Here is a 22,266-nt window from a genome sequence, read left to right on the forward strand (position 1 = left end):
ATTATTATTAATGTCTGTACTTCTCTGCATTTTCATTAGTTCAAATAAGAAAGAAGTTTTGCCAAGCATTAAAGCCTTTAAAAGGTAACGCTATAGCTAGAGATGTAATTTTTATATTTCATATCTGTAAATATTTTACGAAATAAAATATTAGAAATTTTATCATTAAGTCATTTGAAAATGCTTCAGAAAATATAAATTATATTTAGTGTATATTATCCATTGGACAGCGACGGTAAAACCATTTTGGGCATACCTTTATATTTACAATATTATTCATTGGAAAAAATCATTAAATGTCAAGGTGAGTTTTGCAATGAATAAAACTTATTCTTATAACTTCTGCTTTTGTTACATTTTTAATTATGTTCATATATAATATAATTTTTTTCATTAATATTAGCTAATAATATCAGTCGTGTTTTGACCGTTGATACCTGAATAGGTATCTTGTTGTAATAGCGTAGTCCATAACGTCTCAGATTAATAACTCTGAAGTGGCGGGTTCGAACCCCGGCAGCGGCACTAAAATTTTTATTTTATAAAAAATGCGAAAAAATATTTTTTGCTATTAAAATTTAATTTGCTGAATCGCAAAATAATAATTAACATTTAATAGTGATTTATGGATTATATATTATCTAACGTTTCACAGTAATGAATTATGAAAATAATACTGACACTCATTATTTAAAAAGCACTCAAACTCAAATAAGAGTGTACGCATCCGATTAGAGAAACATTACAGAGGGGTTTGAGGCAACCGCTAACCCTAATCTGGCCCTGGTTCCATTGCGTCTAACTGAGGGCTAACTGTTCCAAAAAGCTGGCGCGTCACATGGTCACCCAGTGGCGTGGTAGTGGTGCAATTTGGTGTGCGCACTGGCTCCGACTCTGTACGCGTGCTCCGGGAGAGAGAGGGAGTAAAATGGCTTCCGGCACAATCTCATCTGCGAAGATGCTGCTGCGGCCAGTCTCACAGCCTCTCTCAACAAGGATACACCATCCGAGCGCTTTACAACCGGGGGGTGAGTTTGTTTTCGTTACATGACGTCACGCGCGCTTATAATCGAATCTGACTGCGCGCACGGTTCGTAAAGCATGCGGTATCTATACTTTCACTACTGCCCTACTAAATGCACCATAAGGGCTTATTGTTGTTTTTGTTTCGAAACCGAAACTTGAATATTAAAATGAATTTTCTATTTTATAAACAGTTGATAATATTTTTTAAGTCAAATGATTAATGATGTTTTTATTGCTCTCAGAATATTACGTATAAAAATTAAGATTAAATTTTCAGCGAGTCAACAAACTCGCGGGTGAGCAATTCACTGAAATAAACAATATAAACGGTCTATTGAAATATTTATCATTAGTGCATTGGCCGAACGGATATAGGGGGAAGTTCGTTTAATGCGTCAACGTTAATATATTTAAATATTTATGATATAATCTTAGTAATACAATTTTTGTTTTCTATAAATAAATATTTTAAATAAGTGTCTTAATAAATAAATAAAAATATAAATGAACGTTTAACTTTAAAAAATATTAACATATTCCCAAAGACCTATATTTTAATTTAAAAAAATGTTTAACTAAAATGTATTATATATTATTTTTAATAAACGTAACATTTTTTCGATACACAAACCAATACTATTAAATTAAAGAAACAGGCAAAATTTACTAAAAATTAACCAGTTTATTTTATAATACAGAGCGAAAAACTATATATATTAACACTAGTAAATTTACGATTTATTATTTTCTTAAAGTAAAGTAAATTTTAATAGTCCTTAGATATTTTTTATAAATTTTATTAAGAAACTACTGCTTTTTAAATATATCAAGTTTATTTTGACACGTTAATAACTTTTTAGATCTACATTTAAAATACATCAGCAAATCAAATAAATCGTCAAACTTCACTGACATTTTCAAAATATAAAGTTGATTTTAATATATGTATATATTAAATATGTATATTACATTATTCATAAAAATTTAATTTAATAAAAGCTTATCTTGTTACACAAAATAAAAAAATCTATATACAAATACTATTTATTTTAAAATAAATCACGAATTGATTTTTTTTATAAGGTAGTAGATTTTTTACAAATTTTATTAAGAAAGTACTATTTTTTTAAGTATATCAAGTTTATTTTGCCACGTAGATAATTTTTCAAAAATATTCTTAAAATACACTATTAAATAAAAAACCGGCAATATCAACTAGTTTATTTTTCACGTATGCCTTTAAAACTATCACATTATTAAAATATATAATTCTATACAAATTTATTTTGTTACATAGAACGAAAAAAATTGATTTGAGAATAAATCATTTTTTCCGTACTGTAATAAATCATATAAATTTGCTCACGAACAAACAATTTTTTATGGTAAATTCAGTTTTAATGATATTATAGTAAATATTTTTATACAAATTTTACTAATAACATATTATGTTGTAAACATATATCAAGTTTATTTTGCCATGTAGATATGAACGTAAACGTAACTAGCGTATTTTTTTTTAATAACTTTTTTAATGTGGAAATAAAAATCAGTTTTTATTGATATTACTATAAAAAACACATTATTAATATATAATTTAATACAATATATTTTGTACCACAACAAAATTATATGTAACTATATTTAATTTAAAAATAAGTATTTTTTTCATACTGCAACAAATCGTTGATATTTTACTTAATAACACAAATTTTATTAGGTTAAAGTAAATTTTATTTTGCCGTAGATAATTTTTATAAATTTTAACAAGAAACTTCTACATTTTAAAATAATATAAAATTTATTTTGACATATTAATAATTTTTTATAAGTATTCCAAAAATCATATTGTACGAAAAAAATGTATTTGAACACTATATAATTTTTCTGTACTTCAACAAATCATTGATATTTTATTCATTAACTAACATTTTTTTAAGGTAGAATAGATTTTATTTGCTCGTAGATATTTTTCACAAATTTTACTGAGAAACTATTTATTTATAAAAAAATATCCAGTTCTTTTGACACGTAGATAACTTTTTATATACATGATTCAATTTAAGTAACCGTCAAACAAAACTAGCGTTTTCATAGAATAAAGCCGATATGTTTAATATAATTTTATTCATGGTTATTTTGTAACACAGTGAAAAATATGTAACCAAATACTTTTTAATATAGGAATAAGTATTTTTTTCTCACTGCAACAAATCGTTGATATTTACTTATACATTTTCATTTTATTAAAGAAACATAAATTTTATTTTGCTGTAAGCAACGATTATTTTGACACGTAGATAAGTATTTAAAAAATTATATTGTACGAAAAAAATATATTTGAACACTATATAATTTACGAATAAGTAATTTTTCTGTACTGCAACAAATCATTGATATTTTAATCATAAACAACCATTTTTTTAAGGCAGAATAGATTTTATTTTTCCGTATATATTTTTCACAAATTTTACTAAGAAACTATTAATTTATAAAAAAATATAAAGTTTATTTTGACACGTAGTTTTTAGCTATTTTATTTATATACACCGTTCAATTTAAGTAAGCGTCAATCATAACTAGCGTTTTCTTAGAATTAAGCTAATATGTTTAAAATAATTTTATTCATTGTTGTACAGTGAAAAAATATATAACGAAATATTATTTAATTTAGGAATAAGTAATTTTTTCGTACTGCAACAAATCGTGATATTTTACTTAGAAACACACATTTTATTAGGATAAAGTAGATAATATTTTCCCGTTAATATTTTTATTTAATTTTCTCAAGAATATAATTTTTAATTTTTAATGTAGATAAATTTTTAGAAATATTTTGTAAACAAACATACATTTATCATTTTCTTATGATAAAGCGCAATTTTAATAATCAATTATTAGTTAAAAGCATTTTTTAACATATATAATTTAAGTATCACTCATAATCTACTACTTTATTAAAAAATATAATTTTAGTTTTTAGCACAGCGAAAAATATGTAATTTACGAATAAGTATTTTTTTCTTACTGCAACAAATCACTGATATTTTATTCGTTTATCACGATTTTCTTATTGTATTGTAAATTTTATATGCCATGGATATTTATAAATTTTTTTATTAAGAAACTACTGATACAAAAAATATCAAGCTTATTTTGACACGTAAATAACTTTTTATATATATTCTTAGAATTAACTATTAAATTTAGGAAAGCGATATTTTACATGTTAACTAATTGATATTTTACATGTTAACTAATATTTTCTTATTATAAATTAGATTTAATTCTACAAATTTTACTAATAAACTACTAATTTATAAAAACAATTTTAGATTATTTTGACATATATTATAGATATGTATATACATTTTTATATATATATTTTAAATACAGCGTTTTCTTAGAATGAATAAAAAAAGATTTACATCATGATAATTTTTTCAAAATATTTTTAAAATACACGTGTATATTTAAAAAAATAAGTAAAATTCAACTAAAATTTTATTAGAGTAAAACATTTTTTTTTGTAGAAATAAAGAGCGTTTTAATAACTTATATTACTCTTTAATTACCAATTTAGTAAAATATATAGTCTTATTCAATTTTATATTGTAGCAAAAGTAAAAAAACATGACAACATTTTTTACATACTGCAAATTTAAGTTAATTTTAATTTGCTATAGATATTTTTCACAAAATTTTCTATGACGCTACTACTTTATAAAAATATTGACACTTACGTAACTTTCCAGTTATTTTCCTAATATATACTATTAAATTATAGAATTTAAAAAACAAATAGCTTTAAAGTATATTGTAATATTACTATTTTTTAAATAGTTAAAATATGCCTAATTAATTATACAAATACATTTAGTACATACATATGATATATTGATTTAATAAATAATTTAATATAATTGATTTATTATAAAATATGGTATTAATCTAAGTTTTACAATATATGTATATTCTGTAAAAAGTTCTTTAAAAGTAAAGCTTTTAAGTTCTCCTTATAAATTAAAATAAGTCACAACTGGTATATTTATTTTAATAATTTGTGTAATACAAAGCAAACATCGACGCCGTTGTGATTAATAAGCATTTTGCTTCTACGATATATGAAACGATAAATCTTATTTGCGTTATTTATTGCTTTTCGAAGTTCATAAATAATGCACATCAAAATTCTCGGATTTCGTACGCTCCTGTAGTACATACATATGTTTTGTGATATATTTTAATTATTAACTTACATTACGTATTAAAGAACACGTATGAAAACGCAAGTAAACGTGAAATATATAAAACTTTAATTCGAAGATTACATTGAAATTATACAAACAAAGAAAGGCATTGGAGAATCGAATGTTTTGCCAAGTATTCTCGAATCGATAAAACTGCGGCTTTTTGTAGGATGGGTGTGGAATATTTATGTTTTTGGAAAAAGGCTGAATTATATATTAATATATTTTGCAAACACTTATTGATTTTTTATTTAAAAAAAAAACAATTTTGTGCTATTTCAATATAAAACAATTATTCTTTTCTACGTGCAGTTTAAATGCAAATATTCTCTAGCACTTTAATTCAATTTGACTATTTTTAATCTAACTTTAACCTTTTGCTTCACGACTTTAACCAAAGCGTAATATCAAGTAAACCAAGGATTTAATAAGACATTTTTCGTGAAACGTTTATCCAAATCTTCGCTAGCTTTAGCAATGCTATAAACGGATTATTATTTATACCTCAAGCTTACATCTAACGGAATCCGTGATTAATAAGATTATACATACAAAATTATAAGATATATTATACCATTTGTAGGGTTATTTTCTTGAAAAATATTAAAATAAAACGTTAAAATTAATTTAAAAAATAATTTAAGATAGGACTAAATTGATGAGAATAAAAAGCTGCAAGCTGGTTAAATTATTAGCTATTTTTATTTGTAGCTACAATATAATTGTGAATATTTATTTTATTAAAATGCAATCTTTTTGCACAATTCCTTCTTTCTCATTTCTTCCAGCAACTAGGCACTTGGGGAAGGAAAAATAAAAATAACATCAGAAAGTCTCTTACTGGAGGTTTTTTTGTTTAACAATTAACATAAAATTATAGTATGTTTAATTAAGTTAAATTACAGTTTAATTCCAATCTTATTATAAGTACTTTGTTAGTAGTCTTATGTTAATTAAATTTTTTTGTTAAATTAATATATTTACAAGCTAAATTTTATGTTTAGTTATAACATTGTCTTTTAGAAAATTGGTAAGGTTTTATTCTGTTAAAATATATTTCCTTTATTTTTTTAATTGTTTCTTAAAATTGATATTCAAATAATATGGTTCACTTAAAATGAATAGACTTTTTTCAATCGTTAACTTAGTTTAAGTTAAATTCTTTTTTTTGATTGTTCGAATCGGTATTAAAAATTACAAACCGCAAGTACAATCACAATCGCAGATCGCGTACTATCTCAGTCGAGACTGAGATAGTACGCGATCTGCGTCGCGTTCTTGGCATTCTGTCTGACGGCTTGTAAGACTGTTTCATGTTTCCCGACCCCCAAAGGGGGTTAGGTTATATTGCATTTACTATGCAAATTTTTGACTTGAACATAGATATTTAATGATTTTTATATGTAAAATTATTTTATCGCTTAATTTTATTATTAAACAATACATACGATAAAAGAAAACTTGATATAAGATTTTCATCTTTAATAGCTTTTATATATAAATATATTCTTTATGTATAAATTTTTATTGATAAAAATATAAATATTACATAATTGAATATATTTTAATCTCCCTTATATTTAAAAAAAAAATTTTTATAGACTAATTAAAAAAAACAGAGTAAATAAGTTTATACAAAAAACAATAGTCTTTCAATAAACTGTGTTATTTAATTTACGAAGCCATAAAAGTGTACAATAAAATCACTCTAAAGTATTTCTTGTATACAAATATTACATCGTGTGAAAATTCCATTGATTATTCAAGTTATGGGTAGACATTAAAAAAAAATAATCTATGTATATCTAGATTTAAATATAGTGTAGATTTGATTTAATATTAACTCTTTACCTAACCGATGAATAATATATTTTGGTAGATTTCAATTTGATTTTCATTCTTCATATTTATTTTTCGTCGGGCAAATAAAGACGGAGCCGAAATGTCGGCTAATAATACAAAAAAAAGAATGTCGGGGGTGAGATTCTTATTTGTATATATTATATATAAAAAAATCTAGAGAGTTGTTGAACAAATATTTTTTTTTAATATTTATGGAATACATATTTATTGGTTATTAATTTTGATTGTATATTAAAATAGGTATTTTTATACTTAAAATATACCAGTAGGTCCGAAATGTATTTGAGTCAAATTTAAAAATGTTAGAGTAGCTTTTGATGATAAAGTTTTTCTCTAAAGAACGCATTGTCTTATTTATATCACCCGACGTTTAGTTTTGATTTATCGCAACTCCTTTCTTTCGTATAAAATATTTATATAATGTAATATATATATTTTATAAAAAGTCTGATTTTTGCATGAGGTAAAAATAATGTATCTGTATTGTAAAAATTGTTAAACATTTAAGTGATTATGTTTTGGAGATGTTTGTGTAAATCAACGGCTAAAAATTTCATGCAGTGAAATATACACAATACAAAATTGCCCGAGGCTAGACGATTATTTGGTTCAGATATATTTCACAATTAAAAGAACACTTTTAAAATTATTATTTCCGCTATATTAATTAATTCCAGCAGTAAAGCGTAAAATATACATATTATTTTTATAAATTGGTTTCCAAAATTATAAGTCTATTTATTTTAATTATTTATTTTATACAGAAAAACACAATACAGTTAAATTATTTATTTAATTGACTCTCTACCATCGGTAGCAAGATTTATTCTTTAGCGATTTTTTTAACAACTATTTGGCGTAGCTTTTCACGACAAAAGATTAAGCCAACTAAGCACCATTGATCCACATAAAATTACAGCTACATAATCTATATAGAAGTTTTCTATACGAAAAATAGTTTAAAAATGTAATTTTCTAGCTGTGTGGAAAGTCTTTCTTTATTTGCTTTTGCTTTTAATAATAGTTGCTCTATTTCTTTATTGCTACATTAATGTGTCTCGTTGTTGACCAAAGAAATTTCAATTAAATCTTTATCACCCATATCTTTTCCACGTATTTTGGAAGCCTTCACCGTTTACGGAACGTAATAGATTAACGATATCCGTATAATTGGCAATATCCGTATGAAATGTTTCAATTTTAACACATTCTGACCATAGGAATTTCTAAAAACTGTTTTAGCATTTCTAAATTTCATTTCATGGTTAATGTATAATTTTGTCAGAATGCACTGAAAAGTTTTCTTAAAGTAGTACAATTTTAAAACCAAACGGTCATATAATTGATGGGTTAAAAAATGTTACTGTAAATTGGTGACCTGGTACATTAATAATATGAATGTTGTAAACTAGATTATATAAGCTTTAGTAACACGAGCTAAAGTATTTTTAAAAGCAGTGGCTTAGTTATTTTATCTTAGATCTTTAGCGGATTTTAAGACTTGAGTTGTTAATCTTTTCCGTTTACTGTTTTAAAGGATATTCTTATACAGCTTTCATATCAACAGTATTTCACGTCTAGTTGTATTTAAAAAAAATGAGAAACATTATATTTTGGTACATGGTTTGTCATGGATAAAATATATAGCTCTATAACTGACTGTGTTAACGCAAATATGGTTTAATTAATTTTTTAAATAGTATTTTTAGGCTTTGTTGCTATTTTATTTTAATTATTTTTCACATTTATGCAATACATATATTTTATATTATTTAAATAATATTTAAACCTTTAATTTATATATGTATATATCTATAGTTTTTACGAAAGTGCAGCGAAAACTTTATTTTATATAAAGAAAATGCAAACGTATAAAACAACTTTTAAAAGTTGGGCATTAAAATTTAAAAGTTTGATTTTACTGATGTCATAATGATCATAAAATAGAACCCATTGAAAGTTGATAAATTTACTTAAAATCTTTTTTAGCCATCAATCACTTTTTTTAAGGTAGACATATGTGCATTTTACTAATAATTTATTATTTACATATTAATAAGAATGACATATGACGACGCAAACGTTATCTACTGAGTTAAATATGTCATGTTGATTGTGCAAGGCAACAAGGAAAGTAAAAAATCACAATTACATCGCAGTGAGTCGCTCACGTCTTGAATAAGATATGATGTTATTTTGAGAAGCTTGCAATAACTGAGTTATACCCTAATTATTTTTATCTCTACACCCTCTATAATTTATTTTTTCGAATCATCCCCTACACATACTCGTAATATAAATAAGGGTAGATTTGGCGCTCCGATCCACTGTAACCTCGCGTTCTGTGAAATTACGACAGAGCAAACAAGCCACAAATTAAATTACAGTTCCATTAAGTATTTCCTACGTAAACTGTAACTTGGTCTGGAATACAAAGAATAAGAACAGAAAGAGATATAAAAAGCGCGTCTATAAATTATTCATCGAGCAGTCCCGCCAAGTCGCAATACATACGAGTATAATTTTAAATCATCTATATATGTGACATATGAGGGCGTGCCTTAAATGTAAAGAATGACCTAAAAAAACAGCAATTAAAACTTATTTATATTTTTATGTATGCTCAGTCTCAAAACCAGTTTCTTGTTCCTTAAAACCTAAGATAGCCGTTTATCACGATCATGTTTTAAAGCAAATTTGAGTTAAATGGAACTCAATTATGTGAATATGTTAGATATGTCAACAAATCATACTTCAATTCAGTGATTTTCTATATTGAAAAAACACTTGTATTCTGCTTTTTTCTTCACAATATTTATATTTATAGTCAATCTATTGTAATATTATTTTTAGTCCATCTACTGTTATGTTATTTTAGCAGTCTTTAAAATAGAAGCCATACTCAAAAGTTTTGTTTTGTGTAATCAGGCAATTGAATTTAATTTAACAATAGCACCATTATATTATTTTAATTGATTTATCTTGTATAGCTAATTTTTTATACGCTAAATAAATTTAAGTAAAATATAACATAAGCATAAACACAATTAAAAAAAATACTTTAATATTACAATTTATTTCGCAAAGCACAAAGGTGTTTTTTTATTCCATTAAGGCAGCCCGCTACATTTTTATTTTTGCGGATTGCTCTAAAAATATTATTATACAAATATTCAAATCTCCATACAATATACATATTATTTAAAAATCTTCTTTATTTCCAGTACTAAATCTATGTACATCTTTATCTATAATTAAATAATATTATTGTGCAACACTATTATATATGTTAATAAATTAAATAAAATTATATTGCAAAAAATTTGAGCAATGAGAATAGTTTTAAATAAAAATAAATTTACATATAAGTTAGAAAATAATATGTTACTAGAAAATTTCAATAAGTACTTAACCTCTTATGCGGTATCGCCGTACATGTACGGCGATCAATCTATCACTGTTTTGAGGTATCCCATATTGTTATATATTTACATATATAACTGAATAAATATATATTTATATAATATTTTTTTAAATGTAATTTGTTTAAATGAACATTAAAAAAAATATGTTATATTAATTTTATAAAAATATATTAAGAGCCTCTGAATTGAAATAAAAAAATTCCAATTAAAATTTATGTAAAATAAATTAACATAATTTATTATTAGAAAAGTATTAAAATAAAATATTAAACTACACTAATACAAAAAAGTAGTAATATAAATCAAATCAAGTATACGTTGAGAAACATTGTTTTTTTATAAAGTAATTAGCAAATGTGCTTAAATTAATATACTACTCAAAAGGTTAATAAAAATAAAGATGTACATTGATTTAATATTAGAAATAAACACAATTTAAGGATAGTTAGGTATTAGAAAATGAATACGGCTATTTTAATAATGTACAGTGTGAATTTTGATAATCATAATCTTAGGACAATTAGTAAAAATAAAAATATGACGGGTTACCTTAATGGAGTAGAAAAACACCTTCGTGCATTAAGAAATAAATTAATATATTAAAGCATTTTTAATGGTAACAATTAGCTAATTAATAAATATATAAATTAATCTTAAATATTTCTTGAATATCCAACTAATCCAATTTTTTTTGTAATGCGAGATTTTTAAGAAAAATGTAATGCAACACAATGAGTCGCTTCTTTTTAACAAAACAATGATTTTACGTATTCGAAAAACATTTGTAAATAGAACGTTTTTCGAGGTATGTACTATGACTGAAATTCTTAGAATTCAAAACATAATGTTTGAAAGGCCCAACCTTTATTATCGTATAGCACTTATTTGAGAAATAGGTGTGCGTTGTTTTTTTTTGTGTAATTCATGATACGTTTTTGTATTTGTTGTTTCAATACGCTAAGATTTTATTTGAATTATTTTTAATATTTCAATCGCAGTTAATTTATTTTATTATTATTTTATTATTATTTAATTTATATGCAAATCTGCACAAAACAATCGTCGATGCAAATCCGATTTTTATGTACATATATCCAATTCATTCCGAACATTATTAGCTATTGTATATACTTTTACAATAAATTTGATAAAAGTATGTATATAAACTGTTTAATTAATATTGCTGAATTTATTCTGGTGACTTAAAAATGCTGTCTTTGATCAAAAAGTACATAAAAATAAATTTAACATTTTTCTTTTGACGTCCACATCGATCATTAATTCACACAGCGTTGTGTGATGCATATTTTATAAAGTAAATATTGAATAATTAAAATAAATAATTATCAAAAAAAAAATATTCTACAGGCAGTTATTTTATGTTTTGCAATTGTCCAATAAATAATTATCGATAAAAACTAAGAAAAAATTCGAGTTCGAATACCTAATTCATAATTGAGACACATGATCCTGTATTGTCAAAAGTTGGCAAGTGCTCCAGTTTTAGTCTTGAATATCAACTATACTTCTGATTTTTATTTCATTGACTCAATACGCTAGGTATCTATTTAATGGAGCATCATAAAAGGTGCGCAATACCAAATTATTCATAGGCATTTCTCATGATTAAGCCATTTGTTTTTTATTTTTTTATTAATCACTGTATTAAAGTATAATTTAATTTATTTTAAAATTACAATGAATTGATTTTTTTCTTCACTAATTCATTGTGCACTTGCTATAATATTTATAGCTTTGTTATAATTAAAATTGATGTGCTTAATTTACTACGGATACTTATATATCAGGTCACGAACTTTGGTATATTTATGCAGTCAAATTGCTTTCGTAGCAAGTCAACGATTTTCGCCACAGGGTACAACGTTTAATTCATGGAAAAGTATAAATACATATAGCTATTCAGCGCTTACACGAGGCTGAACTAGTTTTATTTGGTAATAATTACTTCCATTAAAATCCTTATTATGTCGAATACTGGAATCCGAATATAAATTATGTCACTAATGTCGATTTATCACACAGAACTATTTAATAAAAATATTTAAAACTTTACCTTACAGTTTTCTAATAGTATTTTTTTATCATCGATCCGTAAAAATATTACAGTTATATGCATTATTAAACCAGTGCTTAACTAGAATTACTTTGGTAAAATATATCATATTTTTCTTCGTGAAAACCAGTTCTGAAGTATTAATTTAATTATATTTCAATACTTTGAATATTTACAATGTAAAGTATTTTAATCGCACGATAGAAAGTACGGTCTATGAAAGCACTACGATAAAACAATGTAAGCGGATGGTTGAAGTATAAGTGGCTTTTATAATCTTCTCAATAGTCAACATAATATTATCCTATTTAAAAGAGAAATAAAAATTGAAAAGCGTTGGCGGGGACGTTAATTAATATGCATCATAATATGAGTTTTAGAATAAAAATCATACTTGATTTTAATGAAAAAAGTGAAGATTATTTTTTTGCACTTAACAGTATTAGCACAAATGAATTTAATGCTTCAAAAGCCAATTGTAATATAAATGTAATAAAAACATAATTAATGGAACATTTTAAATACATAATTTTATCGAATTTATTATATAACCAATATCTTTGAGTTTGATTGAAAAAACACGTCTAGCATCCGTAGGTGCTGTCGATTAAAATATTGATCGAATGCACAATATGGCACTGCAAAGAAAGTCGAGAGAGCAGATTTTACATCAACGCACTCGCCCATTTTAAAATATGTAAATGAAATATTTATACAAACAAATATTTGTTTTTTTAATACAAATAAAAAATTTGATACTAGTTTTACTTCGTATATCAAATTGTAAAAAACTCATATTCGAACTTTTAATCAAAGATATAAAACAAATTAGTATTAAAACTATTATTTATTTATTAGTATTAAATTATTATTCACTATTTATTTATGTATGTATTTTTAATACATAGAAATATAAATAAAAATGTGTTTTGAAAAATGTTTGTAAATTTTAGTTTACTTGAAAAATATTTTTAATTTAAATTTTTTTTTAATTAATAGTTAATTCTTGATATTTTAGTCACACCAGCTCAGTAACTTTCGTTCACTATTTTTCACCGATGCAGTAATAAATTTAATATTTATAGCCATGACATACATTTTAAAATAAAAATATTATGATCTTTAGATATACATTCTTGCTATTTTTGTTTGAAATACGGTTGTATATAAGGTAAACCATTGCGATTTCAAGTAACGAGGTTATCAGTCAATTTCCTTAACCGTAGCTATTCCAATACGTTATTTCACGTCGGTTATTCAGTATATAAGCTTTCTAGCTGCAATGTATCGAATTTGCAAAGCTTCCGGGTAAACCTCAATCACTTAAAATTTCCGGTTATGTTTATATTCATTTATAAAGGATTTTAATCATTTTATATCAAATACTTTGAATAATTAAAACGAGTAAAGAGTAATCATATAAATTAATTGAATTTTTAACTGCTTTAAATCCGCTGTAATGATAACATTGTTGATATTGTTTGATAAAATAATACCCAATTAAAATAGATTTTATTTATTACGACATCAGAGAACCATTCATAACATACCTTACAGATATGGCAATTATTTAAATAAAAATAATTTGTATAAATAAATAAATCTCTTTTTATCTCATAATACTGAAATATTGGCTCACTGAAATTAAAAAAAATATTTTACACATTCAATATTTTTTTATTTTTGAATATGTGTGACGTGTCAAAATAAAAGGTACCTAGCAGTTCATAGTAATGATGCTATATAATAGAGAAGTGACCGTGCCTTTTTTATGATAAGGATGGCTGGCGAAGTGAAAATAAAAGTATATTTTGCATACACGATTCTCAATATTTATATATTTTTATTTTTATTCAGACATATTTCAACCTCAGTAGTCCACGGAATATGCTTCACTAAACATATGGGTTAATTATCAGTAATAAGTTAGTTTCAGTAGATATATTTTAATTAAAACTTATTTTCAAAAATTGCGCGAAATGTATGTTTTTAAAAAAAAAAACATTTTTAATAGTAAAGTAATAAAAATAATTAATAATAGGTACTAGACGATTTAATTATTATGTGTTGTCAAATCTTTTTTATATCAAACTTAATTTATATTTTATTTAAAAATATAAATATTATATTATTAACATTGAAAATAATTCAATGCTATTTTAACTAAAGATAGGTTGTACAAGATGCTATAATTAAAATGTGTGCCAAGGTTTTACTAATTAATAAACATGGTGAATCATGCAAGCGGTTATTTTAATTAAAATAATAATAATGACAATATCGGTATAGCGATAATACCGGTATTGACCTTTTTTTTTCAATAATACAAGTATTGAAAATTTCTGTATTTTTACAATCTTTAGTCATATTCGATGTTTTCATGGCTCTCTTGAAATATTTATAAACCTTTATATTTGTTTAACATAAGTTTTAATGCATATTATTGGTTCTGCCATTTTCAAAATGCGTTGTCAATACTTAGCTATTAAGCACAAACTACGCTTTCAATGTGGTTGACAATTAACATACGCATCACAGACAACGGTACTATGAATTTATTCATGAAAATAAAGGTTTCCGTGTATTAAAATAATTATTAATTAAGTTAGCTAATTTTAAACTCGGTTTCCGTGCGTAATGAAATCAAAATAAATAATTTGCGCTACTAATTAATTTAATCGTTTGGTTATTATAAAAGTGTTTCACTTTGATTATAGCAATTGATTGCTTTATATAATTATCTTGTAGTAGTAAAGTAATTAACGCTAATAATTAACTCTAAATATAAATTTTAATCTCAAAAGTGGACCAAAGTTTATTTTTCATCTGGCTTCGTTTCCGTCGACATTGGGATGTGTCCAGAACAGAAGAGCAATTTCTCCTTGTGAAACTTTTTGCCGTCTACGTGAATTAATCGAGTTTTTTTTCATTTGGCAGATTCAAAGCGAGCAACCCTTCTCTAGCAAACACCTGAGCCCAAAATGCCGGTTATTTACGACATTGGCGACGCAGACAGCGGACCACCCTCGGATCAAGATGAGCTAATTAGGCTGGAAGAGAGCGATAGCAGCTCTGATTCCGAAGAAACACCCGCCACTTGTTCTGCGAGAGCGTCTCTGAACAGAGAGACCACAGACACTAACGTCGAAGAGCTGGTCCAAGATGCTCCAGTATTGAAGGAGAAACTTGACTTTTGCGTCACGGGATTAACACTGTCCCTATCGGCCACGGCTCTCACCATCATCTATCCAGCGTACCTCGGAACGGCCACCGCTGCATCGAACTCCTACGTAGCTCTCCTGTTCCCTTCGAGTAGCTGCTTGTTCCTGCTCTTATTAGCTGTGGTTACTCTCAAATGGCTGAGACACTTTGATGGATGTGTAATTACTCGCTGCTCCTTGCCCATGAAGAGGTAAGTCAATATTTTAATACCGTTGCGCGATTGGCTACATAATAGCTTGCGGTTATTAGTAAATATAATATATAAACATTTACCAGCACTAAATACATATACTTAAAAGGATGCGTTTACATAAAATTTATACATATTTACCATCGTATTTTATATCCCTTCAATCAAGTTATTTGAAAAGTATATATTTATGTTGCTCAACTTTAAATATTTTATCTCTATGTTTATATTATAAATTCAACTTCTATATCCATGGAATGCATAATAAAAAATATGCAAATAAATAATTAAAAAGTAAAAGTTCGTATAAGTTTGTACATAAAAAGCTTATACAGATACCATACCTGTGAATTTCTCATTAAATATAAAAATAAAGGTCCAAACTGTTTTACAACAACTGAATTATTTAACATTGAAATTTTCTCTGAATTAAATTAATTAAAATTAGGTTGTATATTTCAAATTTATTAATATGTTTATCAATTAAAATTAGTAATGAAATATTTCTATGCTTCATTATTTTCTTTATACAATATTTCTCATATTCATATGATCTGGCCCATTTGACTGTCATATGTTACCACAACTTTTTTTATGCAAAAAAGTTGGATTAGTAACAGCTTGTGAAAACGAAAATGTAAGATTCATGCACAAAACAAAAATGACAGTAGTAAAACACGTCACTTTAAACTGTTTACGAAACGTATTTATCCGGGGAGCACAGACCCTCTACAACGCGTCATCTGGCAAAATGTGGCGTGGCTCATAAGTATGAGCGTCTTTAAAAGCACTAAAAAAAGTGTCATATAAATACGATTTCTATATTTTAAAAATGTTTATTCCAGCTTTTTTATCCTTTTCTAAAAGTGGTTCCATGAAACGTTTAAAATTAAATTCCAAAAAAATGTATATTGTTTGCGAAAGCACGCCACATAGTGGTCATTGTTAGCATTTATTTTCTATAATGACAAACAACGACATATCGTTGTTTAGCATCTAAATGCTTAAGAAAAAATTATATTAAATTCACTACAATTAACAATACAGACTTGTGTTAAAACCGCTTTACAATTAGTAAATGAATAACTTTTTTTAATTATTAGTTATTAATTTAGATGCAAAGTAAAAAAAAAGTTTTTTTTATTATTATTATGCGTAAAGTTACAGATTTAAAAATTTGTAATAATGCTTAGCAATATTTCGAATCCTGTTAAAAAGATTAACGTAATTTATTTTATATTTAAGATTATGTATGTGTAATATTACATTTATTATTAAATTTAGATAAATAGATTGGGACAACAATGTCACGACATTGTTGTCCCAAATAAAGCGGTATGTACATCAATCTGGTTGATAAATAAAGTTTTTTATTTATGCTTTGTAAAATTTGCAAGGCTATGGATTAGAAACGGGTGAAGTGGAAGCTCAAGTCAAAGCAATTAAGGTTCTCAATAAAATATTTACATGATTATCAACTATAGGAATATTTTAATATGTGTTAGAATACTTGTAAATATTTGTTCATACTATATAGAATGAAATTACATTTCTTATATTATAAAAAAATTTATATACTTGCGTAACACAGGTAGTCGGTTTTCTCTCAATATACCCAAGTGACTAGGACCGCTCTAAAATCCATGGTCTTTGTTTCGAAATGCGAGATAATTCAACAAAAAAATGCTTTTACGCATTCGAAAAATATTTATCGGTGCATCCACTAGGGCCGAAATACGTAGAATTCGTTCATTGAATTAAATAAATTGTTGAGAAGGCCCACCCTTTATTAATGTTTAACGCTTATTTTTAAAACAGGTTTGCGTCGCAATTTTTTGTATTCGTATTAGATTTTTGTATTTTTTTATTTAAAGATACAAAGATTTAATTTCAGTTAAATAATTTGGTTGCGGTTGATTTCTTTTTACATGTTTAATTTATATGCAAATCTAGATCCAATATTTATTTTAAATTAAATCTTCCGTTGTAACCAGACAATAGCGCATTTTCTATAAATTAAAATTTGTATGCCGCTGATAGGGCTCGAACTCGCAACCTCAGAGTTACTAGTCTGACACGTTACGGATTACGCTATTCTGTCCTTTTGTGTATCAAATTCGCGCTAAACATGTGTGTACAACAAATTCTATACAATTATATGTTTAAAGTGCTCCCATTAATTTTGTGAAATTATTCAATAACAGCTAAGCTTAGTTATTTATAGAATATTACTCTCAAATTAAACGAATCCGAACTCCCAATTCATAATTTAGTACGCAAGATTTAAATAAATTAATACATTTAATACAAAAATATTGTATTAAATACGATTAATCTATTTTTTTTATTAGAGCAAATTTTAAATATAAATTACAGAATTACTATTCTATTTATAATTTATCATCATTTTATTATATATTTTTTTAAACCTTGACTATTTTTAAATATGTATATAGTGCAGTTTTTTTTAATTAAAAAAAACTTGTACTATAAACTATTTTTTTTATTTTAAAAACAATTAAAAGAATTAAAAACAATGTAACATAATTATTAGACATAGATTTGCCTCCCCGATGGCGAGAAAATAAGTTTTAGAATAAAATATATTTTGTCATACGCGACTGTATAAATTAAATAAAAAAATAATACGTAGTTAATATTAGATCATAGAGTAAAAATTTAGGAGAACAATTTTGTAGATGAGAGGTGATAAAAATATTGTGTTTAAATTTTTCTGAAGTCGTAACAAGAGGGTCTTGCAATAAGTAGATTATATTGTAAAATTAAACCTTTTATTATTTGATTACAGAAGTTTAAATTTACCCATACAACGGCTAACGAAAATAATAATTTCATATGTATATCTTTATTAAATTATACATACATATAACGAAAAATTTATCAGTACTATATCTGTACATACATATAAATATGTATGATTCGATAAATAAAAAAAATATAAAACATGCGTAGAAAATTTGTATAAATTTATCTTAAAAAAAAGACGACAACTTTATGTATGTCAACAACCAGCTAAAATACTGCGGTATTTGTAATTCAAATTTATCAGTAAAATATTTAAAAAAATGCGCTGTGCGTCCAAATTCACTTTAAATATTTAATTACTAGTAAATAATTTATTTTTAAATTAATAGAATTTACCCAATGTGCGATATTTATTCTGGAAATTTTCGGAAAATAGAAACTTAAAAATACTAACTTTTTGTTATTAAGAATTAAATTAATAAATATTTAAAAATAGTAACGATGCATCCCAATGTACCTGCTTTAAATCCGCACTATTACTTGAACGCGTGAAAATAATGTTGTACTTTATAAAAACAGGGATTACGTAATTATTTAAAATTATATTTTACATATATTAAATTAATATAAATTAATCATTTCTATTACACATTTTTTTATATATTAATCATTTTTAACCCTTTTTAGGGCAAAGGCCGAAATTAGTTAATATATTAACCCGTCGCGTTAAGGTCCAAATTTCCAATAAAACCCATAATAAAGTCAACCTTAGTTAAATCTTAATATATTGTCGAGAACGTTCTTTGGTTAATAAATTGCTCTATCGACGTGAAGTTTCAATCAAGGTGCGTGTCATAAAATTAACTATTGACCGTCAGTGCTTGCACCTGACAGCTAGCGAGCACAGCTGTTTTGCGGTTTTCGAGAAAATGTATTTTAATAGTTATTTAATAAGGAATCATAATATATATATATATATATATATATATATATATATATATATATATATATATATATATATATATATATATATATATATATATATATATATATATATATATATATATATATATATATATATATATATATATATATATATATATATATATATATATATATATATATATATATATATATATATATATCGCATAAATTAACAGTCGGTAATATTTTAACGGGACGTTGTAATGTCAAAATCACAAGTCATAGTGTTGACTTTTAAAATTATTTTTAAATATAAATGATCTATTTAGAAGTGTAGTGTTACATATTTTTATTAAGAAAGTGATGTATTGCTTTCATTTTTTTAATCACATGTTAAGATGCTGCTAGAAAGCAATAAAGTTAGTGAAAAATTAATGCGATTCTGTACACTGTTAGCTCTAAAAAAAAAGAGAAAATAATATGTAAATCAGGCTGAAATATTTAGAAAAAAAGCAAAGATATGTTTGTGTAAAAGCGAATTTTAATATCACGAAACGCTTTTTACATTTGAAACATTAATAATCCTTGTGTACTTTTTAAATTTTTTCATCAATTTATAAAGCTTTATTTTTCGTCAATTTATAAAGCTTTATTTTACTATAAAAATCACATTGAAATAAGTTAGATTAGACAAAAAAATAATTGGATATGTCATATTCAAGATTTTATATCTTGCGATCTATGCTCTTACGATCTACAGATTATATGATTAAATTGTTTTATTTTATTTTCAGACAATACAAATTCACAAAAGCTAGAAAATCAAATGTATCTAAGTCAAAACCACTGCTAATTATTCGATAACGACGACATATTAAAAGCTTTAAATAAATCATGCACTTAGTTAATTTTTAACTTTTAATTACATTTTAGTTGTAGAACTTTCGATTCACGAATTTTGCTTTGGCATTTGAGTTATGAAACGTCGACACTTGAGTTTGTAAACTAGGAATTTACTTATAGAATTGTTAAATTTAATTAAATGTGAAAGGTATACCTTTACTATTCAGAATGTTATCCTTGAAAGTTGAAACATACTTATGATTGTAGATATCAACAAAATGTGTTACTTCATTGCCAAGAAACTTAACTCAATAAAATTAGTTATTCAGTAATTAAAAGGATTTTAAATTATAGATCTCGATTTAAAATGCTGTATCATAGCAGGCCCTGAAAAACAATGATTCCGGGCCTCAGGACAAAAATGGCACATTATATATTTTTTAATATCGTGATATAATATCTTGAATAAATATTATTATGTACGAGTCTTTCTATGCTACAAATTAATATAAAAATTAGCTACAGTTGCGATATATTTTCTGAAATAATATTTTATGCGAAAAATTATTCATAATATTTATCTGATATTTAGTCGCGTTTTATTTGCTGCTCAGTGTTGCCATATACTACATTTTCAGTTCAGGTCAAAAGCAATAAAATCGTGCAATCGCGGTAAAAACGCTCGATTATCAAGACTTTTTATACAAATTACAAATTAAACGAGGAACAGATAAACCGAATTTTGGTCAATAGGAGAGCTCAAAAAACAATTATCCCTTCTCAGAAGTCAAAAATCCACGTCAAAAGCAATAAAATCATGCCGTCGCCGTCGCAGTGGGAACGCTCGTTACCGAGCGTTCCCACTGCGACGGCGCCGACATGATTTTATTGCTTTTGACGTGAATTTTTGCCTTCTGAGAAGTGATAATTGTTTTTTGCGCTCTCCTATTGACCAAAATTTGGTTTGAATAAACTTTGATCAGCCTTTTTAAGTTTATAGTAATATCGCTAGGAATAGCTATCATATTTTTAAAACATACTGTAATATCGAAATGCAGATTAACTATGGAGCAATATGTGAGGTGCGATGATGACTGTACTTATTCTTCCACTTATTTCCCCTGAGAGTTTGCTTGGTTTTTATTTTAGACTTGACCTTATAAAAGTTTTAAAACTATAGGTTTTAGAATTTTCATTAGGTTAGATTTGGGTTTGAACAGCAAATGGACGTTTCGCAACTGTCAAATTGAGTTTCATAGACATTTTAGAGCAGCATATTAGCGCCAATCAGTTTAATTATATTTCCGCTAGTAGAAATATATATCTACTGGTGAAAATATATTTATACTTTACTAGTGAAAATATAACTTTATCAAAAAACACACATTTACTGTAACATTTATACATCGGATGTAAATTAATATTGATAAATATGTAAATATATACACTTGCCAAATAATAAATATTTTTTTTATATATAAAAATATATAGCTACTGGTGAAAACGTATTTCGATATGATTTTACTGAAATGATTAATTTTAAAAATTATTTTCGGGATAGATTCGAGACTATTTTTTTTAGGAATAAGCACATGAAACTTAATGTATTAGTAATTTATTTTTCTGTATACAATCCAGTTGTCAAATTATTGATAATACAATCCATAAAAACATTAAATTTAT

The 22,266-nt window shown here is 25.2% G+C and overlaps 1 protein-coding gene across 1 annotated transcript in view; it reads left to right on the top strand.

Annotated features, from left to right (window-relative positions):
* The first annotated feature begins 972 nt into the window (after positions 1-972).
* LOC148234466 (uncharacterized) overlaps positions 973-22,266 on the top strand; it is a 97,541-nt gene continuing 76,247 nt past the window's right edge. Inside the window, exons 1-2 of the mRNA XM_088187439.1 lie at positions 973-1,028; positions 15,576-16,050. Coding sequence (XP_088043565.1) covers positions 15,620-16,050 — 431 coding nt within the window. The 5' untranslated portion in view covers positions 973-1,028; positions 15,576-15,619. The remainder of the gene's footprint in view (positions 1,029-15,575; positions 16,051-22,266) is intronic.

This window comes from Plectrocnemia conspersa, unplaced genomic scaffold, assembly GCF_051122295.1.
Source record: "Plectrocnemia conspersa isolate PC_06_02 unplaced genomic scaffold, ASM5112229v1 ptg000006l, whole genome shotgun sequence".
NCBI classification, from domain to species: Eukaryota; Metazoa; Arthropoda; class Insecta; order Trichoptera; family Polycentropodidae; genus Plectrocnemia; species Plectrocnemia conspersa.